This window comes from Crassostrea angulata, chromosome 2 (assembly GCF_025612915.1).
Source record: "Crassostrea angulata isolate pt1a10 chromosome 2, ASM2561291v2, whole genome shotgun sequence".
In the NCBI taxonomy this organism is placed as follows: domain Eukaryota; kingdom Metazoa; phylum Mollusca; class Bivalvia; order Ostreida; family Ostreidae; genus Magallana; species Magallana angulata.
In genome coordinates, this window is record NC_069112.1 from 73,528,026 (window position 1) to 73,540,411 (window position 12,386).

The 12,386-nt window shown below is 32.8% G+C and overlaps 1 protein-coding gene across 1 annotated transcript; it reads right to left on the reverse strand.

Annotated features, from left to right (window-relative positions):
- Positions 1 to 3,497: 3,497 nt before the first annotated feature.
- LOC128172156 (uncharacterized) lies at positions 3,498 to 12,124 on the reverse strand. Its single transcript, XM_052837928.1, has 13 exons — positions 11,921 to 12,124; positions 9,501 to 9,530; positions 8,784 to 8,913; positions 8,167 to 8,258; positions 7,917 to 8,004; positions 7,692 to 7,762; positions 7,299 to 7,542; positions 6,744 to 6,817; positions 6,482 to 6,575; positions 5,879 to 5,964; positions 5,581 to 5,668; positions 4,126 to 5,392; positions 3,498 to 3,665 (listed from the first exon to the last, which is right to left on the reverse strand). Exons 1-13 carry the CDS (start codon positions 11,985 to 11,987, stop codon positions 3,660 to 3,662), a joined length of 2,337 nt encoding a protein of 778 aa, XP_052693888.1. The 5' UTR covers positions 11,988 to 12,124; the 3' UTR covers positions 3,498 to 3,659.
- Positions 12,125 to 12,386: the final 262 nt, after the last annotated feature.

Consider the following 12,386-nt stretch of genomic DNA (forward strand, 5'->3'; position numbering starts at 1 on the left):
ACCTAACAATTAGGGACATAGCATCAAAATGGGTTCAGCCCCCCCCCCCCCCCCCCCCCCAGCACCCCCCGGTTCCGACGCCTATGCATAGTATCAAACACTGTGACTGACAGTTAAACTGTTATGGTAATACATGTGGTTTATCCTTTCCCCAATTTGTTGCTAAATATATCTAGTTGAATTAACGGACAAAGTTTAAGCCAGTATTTTGTTTCTTTCATGGTCTCTCTATATATTCTTACACGTATCATGGTCTTAAGGTCATTAACACAGTGTAGGGAAGCTGGTTGGTCAACAAATTGACCAAAATATCTGCCATATAAACTTTAACATAAGATATTTTTGTCCATGCACTAATATTATGTATAAGATATGTTAATATTATGTAAAGAAAAACAGCTTTAAAATTTTAAGCATCCTATATCTTTAAACAGAGCTCTTCTTTTAAGGAGATATAAATAGTCTAATATTGGCCACAACCATCGAACCCTCTTAAATTGTCTATAGTAGTCTTGCATAAGACTTCACACAATCAATTGTACATGTATCAGTTAAGCAATGATTTCACACGAATAGTTGTATATGTATCTGTCATGCAATGAGCTCACACGAGTAATTGTACATGTATCTGTTAAGCAATGCTTTCACATGATTAATTGCACATGTATCTGTTAAGCAAATATTCGAGACACACACACTAACAGTGTGTACAATTTTGATGTTTCGTCAGTAAGCATAACGACTAATGCTCCTTTGAAATATCATTCTAGAAGTCACAAACTTCTGATCAAAGGCAGTAAACATAATGATAAAAGTTTAGTTTAAACAATTATATTTATTTAGTTTTCCACTATCCATGTATAATAATTTTTTCATAGGAATACTAGTTATTAATTTATTTATTTAAATAGTCTCTATATTATTGTACAGAGAAAAATATTTTAACAAATATGTCTAGTTCTATTTGGTCATATGTGATACCACACAACTATTCGTCTAATCTGTAATTTATAATGTAATGACATATTCTATTCTTAATTTTCATATAATGTATACCGGGAAATATTTGCCTTGTTTTATTCACGCCCTTGTTGTCAGCGGGCGAATTCAAGACTGAGCCAATTCCAATGTTTAAAATTTATCTCTCTTTAAACATAACGGTGTCTTGGCGAATTAAAGACAGAGCGAAATCGTTTTCAAAAGTAGAGGGGCGAAAATAACACGGGGCGAATAAACCCAAAATACAGTAATTCTTAGTTCATGTACGGTCTTGTTTTATTGAATGACGTGTAACCTGTTACAAATTGTAATTATTTAATAATGTTAAAAGTATGAATGGTTGCTATTGACTTTGTTTCATTTTAAAAGTTCTGTGTGAATGAAGTGCATTATATATGGTTTGCTAACATTACAATTTACTTCTTTATATTTGTCGGTTATAAACTCTTTGAACTAGTTTTTTCAGAAAAATGGCTTTGAGAGTGGATTTTGAGTTTTTCAGTGGATGATTTATATTATACAGCATTCTCAACTTTTTCTACACAAATTTTATATCTAGATAAATGTTAAGGTTCAACTCCTCTAAACCCATGCGCGGATTAACAGTATCTGTCCAGGGGATCCGAGAAATTATTGTGTTTGAGGCCTATTTTCGGTCAATTTACTCTATGGACGCGCATGAAACTAATACCTTTATGAGAATGTGATATCTGCATAGGAATTCGGTATTTTGAATTAAAGCTAAGATTACATATTTTTAGCATATCATATTTGAAAAAAAAATATGACGGAAATCACATATAATCAATTTACTTGTTTTTAAAAGATAAACTGTCATCCATTGAGATTTGTCTTCCTTTTCGAGAGAAATTTTACTGTCATGTACCTTAATGTGCACAGTGTCTTGTTTTTTGTTGCTCTCATAAGAAAGATTGAGCCAGTAGTCCATGATAAACATTGACAAGTTATGTAAGGCCTATAATTATGTGATTTAGAGGAATATATTTGTAGCATAATCAATTTTATTTCTTGTATGAATCTGTGTATTAGTTGTTTTCAAAAATTTAAATACATATTGGCAAATGTTATCAATTTACGATTTTGTCTTTGAAATGTGTTCCCTCTGGGTAATATTTTTACACGACAAAGTTATAATTTTATTCTTCTAAGGATAAGGTCGAGTTCTAATTTACTTTACAGTTTTACTAAAGTTGATGTGAGACATCTCCATAACGTGACGTGCTATTTATCGAGATACACAATAAAATTTATATTTTCCTTCTCAAAATTGTCATGTAACAGCGTAGTGCAAACATTTAGAGCGCTCAAGATGAATCTGTAAGTCATTAGTTTGAATCCCACTGAGGATTTTAAGTTTTTTACCTTTCCCAAAAATTTTAAACGTATTTTTTATGATTAATAAACAATATGAAATTTTTATATCGGTGAAAGTATTGTGATTTTAATGTACTTTTATCCTCATTAATATCACATAATTAATGAAATGAATTTTTTGACACACCATTTATATGGAAACCGTATGCAAAATATTACATCAAACATAGGAGTGGTTCGTTTCTGATTTTAGAGCTGTGTCATATTGAATACTAATGCTTCTTCAGGTGTTAATCAACCCATTAGCAATTGAAGAACTGATCATAAAAAATGCAAGCCGAAACTATAAATATTTTAATTTATTAACGCTAGAACTACAAATATCACACATGTGTACGTCACAACATTATATTTTGACCAGTAGGTGCAGAAATAAATAAATAGCATTAATTATAATTCTTAATGAAAATCATATAATTAATAACGTACGTCAACAGACAAGGAAAACAGGAAACATTCGTTATGGGATCTAATTTATGTACATTATTTTACTATAAAGTGCAAAACTAACAGTAAGTGCATCAGTCTTTTTCTCTTTTTAGAAATATAATGGTAAAGGTACCATTTTCATAAACTTTATACATCTATGTTTTTTTTTCTTTTTTAAAAACATTTGGCACAAAGACAAAAACAAAATATTTGGCACTTGAGAGGTAAGACGATTAACGGGAAAGCACCCACTATCTTTACCAAAAAAATTGATACCTTTAATTTGAAATTTCAAAAGTTGTTTATAAACAGCATATTTTCTGATTTATACAATAGTCATCTATCATCGATCATAAGAACAAGTGAATTCTCAAATAATTAAACGCCACTAGTATGAGTTAGTTTTCTGTTATGGCATTCTAAGTGGAATTGACTGCATATTAAGACCGTTGTAGATCTTATTTACCATTCATTTCACATATCGACTCTTGTTTGACAATTTCGCATTTTATCTCTTCAGTGAGAATAATTTAGTAATATAAGAGTGACTCCAACGATTTCAAATTTCCCGTTGGTTTACGCAGCGCAGAATTTAACCAAAAAAAAAAACCAAAGACAAAAGACAACCCCCCCCCCCCAAAAAAAAAAAAAACCCAACAAAACCCCCCAAAAACCCCAGCATTTTAGAACAACCTTGAAGGTAAAGTAGCCAATATGTCGAACAAACCTTTTTGATTATTATCTAGAAAATGTATTGGCACTTAATTGTAGATTAAAAAAATGTCTCAAGACTTGATGGATTTCAATCTGGATTCGTTATCCCTAATGTTGCGGCATTACTTCTGAAAAATAAAGAAAAAATATTTGAAAATCAAATTTTACATATTTGATACACTAAATGACTATTCTTTATATTGTTAATCTAAATCTAAGATTTTAATTGAAAAAAGACGTCATTTGAAGAGCTTTGATTTATCTATGGTCGCTGGAGACGTCAATGTACTATGTGAAGGATAAAAAAGAGAACTTTTTAAATATATGATTTTAGAAATAAAAGACAGATATAAGAACTGATAATCTTATTGGGTTTTTTATTTTAATATTTTGTTTTTGTTTGTTTTTAGATTTCATTTATTGAAATAAAGCTAGTATAAATCTTTAATGTGTAAAATCTCTTTGAAAAAAGTGTATATTGGTGTGTGAATCTACCTGAGTCGTAAATTAGTTTTCAGTTCGGGAATATATCATGCTGTTGTGTTTAAAGACGACTTTCAATTAAGTAATTATCTGAAATTATCTCACCTGGATCCCCTCTAGTGGAATTCCATGAAACCCAATTCCTTGAAGCATGAATTTGAAGAAATCAGCTGGCAGCCGCATATCGGTTCTCCAGAAATTCATGTTTGATGCTTTTGCATGTTTCTTTAATGATTTTGATTTCATGTTTGCCTTTCCATTATTGTTTATAAATGGAGCTGGTGCCGTGGGATCAATGGATTCAACATTGACTCTGTCAAGAACAACTGGTTGAAAGTCTTTCTTCTTATTTGGTATAGATACTGTTTTAGCTGATCCAATTTTTCTTTTATTAGAGGCATCAAGAATTTGGACATTTATGGCATTAGCAGGAACTGAAGGGGCAAACTCCTTTACTGCAATATTTGGTACCATAGGATTTGACAGTAAGGGATTTTCTATTACCTTGAAGCCAAGAGCACCTTCCTTATTGGGATGAATTTTGGCATCTTTAACTGCCCCCGATGGACTTGTATGGACCGAAGAAGCAATCTGTTCAAATGGCACTGCGTTTATTTTAGAGTGAGGCTGCATGTTATCAATGAGTGGGTTATTTATCACCTCAACTGGCTGTTGTATTTCTGGATAGTCCTGTGGATAATCCACGATCAACGACGGGTTTGTTGGATTTTGATCAATGATCAAAGGATTGTTTATTATCTCTACCTTACCCGGAAGTGAAGATGGTTTACTTGTTTTTTCTATTACACCATGGTTTTGCGGGTTGTCAAATAGTGTGCTCCTTGGCGTAGCATCAATGTATTGTGGATACTCCACAAATGTGTCTGGCGGATTAATAAGTGGATTCTCCAGTACGTGCGTGGCTGATGGATCAGCTGGAACTTCAGGGAAGTTTGATTTTGGCATAAACTGTTGAATTCCTGGTCTCTGGTCCTCCAGCAAACCCTGTGGTATTTGCGGAGGTTGGACTTTAGGTACCACTTTAGGCTCCATTATATTCATTGGCGCATTCGTATCTTCCACAAAAGCCTTTGCCTGGTTGTCCACCTGCACATTATCCTTCGGCCCAGTTTCAAACTTTTCAATGGCATTTACTGTTCTCTGTTTATTCCGTCTTGCCATGGGATCCAGTTCATTGGGAGAAAGCTCACTCACAGGTCTTGGCAAAGGTGTCTTCTTGGAGAAAGGCTTCTTCTTTCTGTTTGTTAGGATGTTCCACCATCCCTGACACCTCGACTCGTCCACTACAATCGTTCTACCGGAGTCCAGGCGTTTGTGATATTCTCTATGACATCCACCGCAATTGTTGATACTGGAAGGCAGGATCATTTGTTTAAAACATTATATAATATCAAAATGTGTAAATTATATGCTACGCTGATACTGAAAGGTAGAATAATAAGTTAAAACATTATATTATATCAAAATGTGTAATATACATATTTGCTACGCTGCAACGTATAAGACTAGAGGAATAGAACAGTGAATTCCATTACTTACACACAAGTGATACTTCTGTCAACCGGACAATATTTAAATCTGCATGTTGTTTTTGGACATTTTTGTCTTGATTCTCCATTAGGACAGGCTAAAATTTAATAATAAAAAAAATAATAAGTCAACACCAGTATTGTTTGGCCATTTTTGTAAAATCTATTGTTGTTTGTTCAACGGCGTCTCTTTCTAAACACTGAACATGATGTAGTATTTGCAACCTCAGTGTTCTGAAGTAATGACCGAAAAACTACCTAGGATATTTTCTAGTAGTCCTTTTATAAAAATGCCTTGTGCTACTTACGCACATCAACTCCATATTGTTCATAACAGTTCACTTCCTGATTGTTGACATACCACATGGCCCGGCAACCTCCACAGCGGCTGGGTCTGAAACCAGTACATCCTTTACATTTAATATGGTACAAACTATTCCAAGGGTTACCGTTGATTTGGCACAGTACAGTACTAATTTATCTATTGATTTGATTTATCTTATTCATTTCTAGGCCCAATTTTAAATCAAATAGGTTTTTACGTTATAAGATTGATAGATGAACTTTCTTTACGATTCAAAATGGTATGTTCATGGTAACTTTGAGATTGTTCAAGAGTGTTGAACAGTACGTAATTTAATCAATTTAAAAGTACAATTCCAGTTTCACTCTACGAATGATTTGGTTTTAAATAAACCTATACTTAGTTGATAAAAAAGGAAGATTTTAACAGCATCACAGACGCTATCCGATAACGTAAAAAAGTATACAGTCATCTGCCAAAGTAGTGAGTTTTTGTTGTTGCCAACACTGGCTTAAATTATCTCACAATTGCAAAAGATTGTTCTAATACTGAGATTTATAATCGACACACAACAGTTTCCGTCTGTACTGCAGCATTTGTTACTTACCTACAGACCGGGTTTTTGTCTTCGTACTTCTTACAGGTTGAGTATTTACACGGGTCATCTTTGCAAACCATTTCCAGTGTATTCTTTGGGCATTCTATTTTTTTAAAAACAATTTTCAGTCAATGAGCAATTGAAAACTTAATATTTTTTTTCAAATGGATTTCATATCTAAACGAAATCTAAACGAAATCATTATGTCTTAAAAATCATTTTAAATGGGATTTATATTTTAAAAATACAAATAAGTAATCCATTTGGTTACCTCTTGAGTTGCAGTCTTGGATGACGTAAATCCCGGTTGTGAATTCTGGCTGACATCCTCCACAATTATTGATTCTACAAGACGAAACCAGCACTATTCACTACGAAAGGCGTTTCAATTGGTTGTCGAGAATTTCGTTTGAGTAAGTACAATTATCACATAATTATTATTAATAATACTAATAATAATATTATTATTATTAATAATAATATTATTAATGATATTATTATTACATAATATGTTTAACTATTAAAGGGAATTTTGGGAAAGTATTTTAATACGTGGTAAACATTTCTTCGAATTTAACTTCAAGAGGAAAAATAATGTGGTTGCACTAATATTCGTTGATTACCAATGTTCGTGGATTTCGTTGTTAAGTTGATCCACTAAATAAAATGTTCATTGAAATGCAATACGTTTTGTATTGATATAATCATAGCCCCTGAATTAACGTATCATTGAAACTGTTATTTTTATTGAATCCACGAAAATTGAAACCTTTGAATATTAATGAAACCACAGTAACCAAAAACACTTCAACCAGGCTACACGCACCTGCACTTGGCCTGGGGATAGGCAGAACAATATGCGTTGGTACAGACATCGGCTGGACAGTCCCATGGCAACTCGCCATTGGGACAGGTGCTCGGTAAGATTGGTTTGGACTGTTTGACACTAGTTCTGATTGTCTCTCGGGCCGCAGAGGGAGAATCAGCAAATGAGGACGCTGCAATAGGGTCAGCAAATCCCTCCAGTGTTTGGCCAAGAATCACTGGACTGTCAGGCTGAATAGCAGACACTGAAATTAAAAAGTTTTCAAAATCACGTAATTGCTACAACACTGATAAAGTAGGTGGTCATATTTATATGGAAGGTTCTTTACTTGCATATGTAACTCATTGCGATGTAAATTTGTGTTAAAATATAAATAAGAATGGTATACACTACCTTCTATGGGGCATCTGCACCATTGACCATCAACGTCGTATTCGGCAAAACATCCTCCGCAAAAATTATTCCTTAAAGAAAACGATATATATATTTCATAGTTATCAGCAAGTAGTTTATATTGAGGTTATAAACTTATTTATCTAAAAAAAATTAAACTAAGTTATATATACACTGTAATATTAGTAATAGTTCTAATGACCGTATAAGGGAAAATCTAGCTACCTGCAAGGGGCAGTTAGGTATGGCCGACATACGGTCGCTACGCATGCGTCTAGGTTACACACCTCCATCCTAACACCTGGTGGACATTCTGAAATTAAAAAAAAAGAATTTGTACGTAATGGGCAAAAACATGAAATATATAAATCTTTAACTCATCGGCAAAAATGTAACTCGACTGAAAAGAGGATATCCATTGACTCATTCTAGGTGTTGCTAAAGCTCACGAGTAATTTGAAAAGTCAAGACCTACCATAGCCTGTTTGCTCTAAAGCTTTACAGCTGACCTCTGTTCCGTTAAGTTTGTATTGGGGTACACAACCGCCACACGTCTGCTTTTGAAATCTGTAAAAAGAAGTTTTGATATGATAATCGATCTAATAGATCAGGTTTGTAACATTGTATTTTATTTCGTATGTTATATTGCTCGATTGGTAAAAAAAATTATAACGGTAATTTAAAGAATTAACATTTAAAGGCTATGTTGGGGACTTCTTTTTAGCAAATATGTATTTTGGCGTTGCTATAGTTGATGGACATTTAAATGACGTTAATTAAACATATTTTGTTTTTACAAAACATTATTACAACTTTTTTTTTAGCCTGCAAATGGATAGTTCCTCAGCGATAACCATTGTATAATTACCATTTTGCCTTCAATATTGTATGAACATTGTTTTAATCAGCATCATATTCTTGATCATTTATGTTTAAATGCATTTGGTGTCGTTTCATGTTAACAAAATCAGTCTAATTTCTTAATGCGTTTCTAAGAAACTTGTTGACTATGTATCAAGAGAACATCCTTCATAAATGTTATTTTTCGAAGCAGAAATACCCTTTCATCTTTATAACCAGTGGTATACTTACGAGCATGTCAGGTCCTTTTCGTACTCCGTCCCGGCATACCTCGTGCACCCTGACGGATTACATCTGTCCTTGTTGGCGCTGGCAATAAGACAACTTAACCAGGCATATGCTCCTCCTGACCTCTGACATCCTGTAAATGGCGTCACAAAAAGGTGAGCATTACCTCACGTAATAGAATATACAACCAAAACTCTCATTTAATATTTTTTGTTTTTACATTTTGTAAATGACGTCACAAAATGGTGAGCATTACCTGAAGTAATAGAATATTCAACCAAAACTCTCATTTCATATGTTTTGGTTCTACCTTTTGTAAATGACGTCACAAAAGGTGAGCATTACCTCAAGTGTTCGAATATTTAACCAGAACTCTCATTTAATGTTTTTTCTTTCTACATCCTGTTTCAGAACTGTTTGCCTTGAATTTCAATACAAGTAATTAATCTTTCTGATTGATTATGAAATACACTTTTCGATCAAAAATATACTGTATACATGGTTACTTTCGGCCCGTGTTATTTGCGCCCTTCTACACTTGCAAACGGTTTCGCCCCGTCTTGAATTCGTCCAGACTCGCTTTTGTACTAAAGAAATAAGTTGGAACATTGTAATCCGCCCAGTCCTAAATTCGCCCGATGACAACGAGGGCAAAAGGGTCGAAAATAAAACGTTGGCAAACATTTCCCTGTATACATTATTTCATTGGATGATCCTTACCTGTACTTGTCTGTTGGCTCGATCCATGTTCTGAAATTGAAGCGATACCATTTATTAACCATGTCTTCAACGACTAAACATATCTCAATATTAAAAAAAAGCACGGTACCGAAGACCATTGTATAATTGCAAACAGTACAAGTCGGTACCTTGCTCATTTTCATAATATAAAAATCAACAAGAACAAATTTATAAAAAGTATATTACTAGTTGAGTTAAACACTTGTGAATTATGTTTTTTGGAAAAAGCGTTGATTAATATATTGTAATAAATTCCATTCTGAGCGAGACAGAAGGCTTATAAATGAATAAAACATTAGCAGAGATCTATACAACTATATTTAGAAACGACAATTATGAACGTCTTCTGGAAACATTGTGACAAAAGTTGGTTTAATGGAAAATTTTCCAACATGAAATCCCTGAATTAAAAAAACCCACATTTCTCTATTCGACTTTTCAAATGGGATAACCTGAAGATTTGATAATAGCTATTTGTTTTCATATTTTCCAAAAGAACTAATCAATAAAAACAAACCGAAAGAAAAAAATAATAGTAAACCTTTATCATGGGTTGTAGTAATACTCCATGTATTATTCAGTTTTTCCTCTACACTATTTTATGAAATTGTCATGACAAGAGTTTTGGTTTAAAATATATTTGGTATTCTTTTTAGTTAAGTTGTGATTTAAATTATTTATAAATGAAATTTTTACGTATAGCAGCACACTCCGGTGACAAAAGGCAAAGCTAGAATTATCAAAAAGTCAAAACGGTTTACACCTAAATGTAATATAAAATTTAAAAGAAACGCTGTATTTTAACTATGAGTCATATTAACAACAATAACATTGATGTAAATATATTACAACTAGAAAAGAAAAAAATTTCTAGGATATATCCAAGTTTTTTCCTTGATATGAATTTTGGATTTGGTTCTCCTATCAACTGTAAAACTTTTGTTGGTGCTGATCGTTTGCCTGGTGGATACTGCTTATCCATAAATGTTGGACAGATAAAAATGAGAGATGACATGAACAACATGATGATAATATATGCACACTTGTTATATATCAGCACATTTTAATAAAAAAAATCTGATTTTTGTGATAACACAAGTTATTGAAGGAAACTTTGATACAATCAGGGAAAACAAGACTTGTAATATATATCTAGAAAACAAACATCTAATCTTCTGTAAAGTATTCATATTCTAATTCAATAGTCTGCAAAGTATTCAGATTTTGTGTAATATACTAAAGAGCACTATTGCAAGTTACAACAAGGCCTCTTGTTATTGACAATAACTTTCATATCATCGTCTGTCATAAATGAGTTTTTGTAGACCATCCCTGATATAGACAGACCGTTCTTTATGAAAGCACACATCTATCATTTCTTTCCAGGTCGTGTTTTTTAACCTCAGGATTTATCTGCAATGCATTGCCTGTACACTAAACAACTAGGTTCGTTCTTAGCCAATCCAACATGGGGTCGGACGAATTGACGAAATGCATTGACGTTTTAACCACAGAACAGGATGTAGAGCTGAGATGATTATTCAATTAGGAATAGATGTCATATCTAAGAGTTATGTACATCGTGAAATGCAGCTATACAAAATTAGCATTACTCAAAACGTTGTGCATAAATGGCTAAAAATATTAGTTTATTATTTTTTAGTCACAAAATGTAAAAGATAACGAAACGCCATTATGATTACATGTATAAATACATTATTGGATTATATCGTAATCTTAAGGATGATGGAATGAAGTCTTGTACAAATTATTCCCAATGAATAAGAATAAAGAGATATATCTTTTACCCCGAGGCTTACGACACGTTATAATCGGTATAACCACAACTTGGTGCCGTGATTAGTTGGATTTAACGGTGTACATACGAAGTTATACACAGACAACACAAAAATCATCAAAATTGTTCCTCTCAATTTTGCCTGATAATATATATTAAATAAAAGGTAATACCTTTTCACCTTGGTTTTATGTCTTGTGACAAATCAATCAATAAACATATCTAAGCTAATTCATTTCATAATACTAAATAAATAATGGTGTTATGCACGCTGAAGTAGAATTTATTATTGACAACCTACACTTGTTTTAGATTTTATCTACATGTATAATTTTATTAGACTTTACCTTACAAAAATGTTAACGAAAACTCTTAATTCTTCTAAGTCAATCACGTAATTTACACCCATGTAGCAGGAATAGTGACGTGTATATATAAACTCTATTTTAGCTACAAAGCATGGTCATTAAGAAAAATTTTCTTATTACTGTGGGACATACATGCATTAAACGTGTAAATATACAGAAAACAAATTATGATCTACATGAATGTCACTGCAGGCGAGAGCCGAACATACACACATTACACACCTTAAACTTACCTGTAAAAACACAAAGGAAGACAATAGTTAACGCGGTAACAAACTGCAGTCCTTTCCTTACATCCATTGTGGAGGAATAAAAACAAATAAAGAAAAAATATCACTGGAAGAATTTCACAGTCTTTCAAACACAATTATGAAATCATGAATAATATTTTAGCTCGTGAACGTATCTCTAACTAAAACAATTCAAGGGCTCTTAAGGTGTTTTTAAACGATTTCTACATTAATTCACACATGAATTATTATGATGCCCTTGTGACGTCACAGAATTAGATTTATTATCGTGCGTGGAATGTTTATATGGGAAAGACAAGTTGTGTATATATATCTACTTTTCCTCATATGTTTTTCTGACGTCACAATCGCACACGACTTCGGACCGATGCCAGATATATTCAATGCCATATCGTTTCGTCAATGTTTTATCTAAAAATAACTTAAGGAAGTACATGATCATATTTTG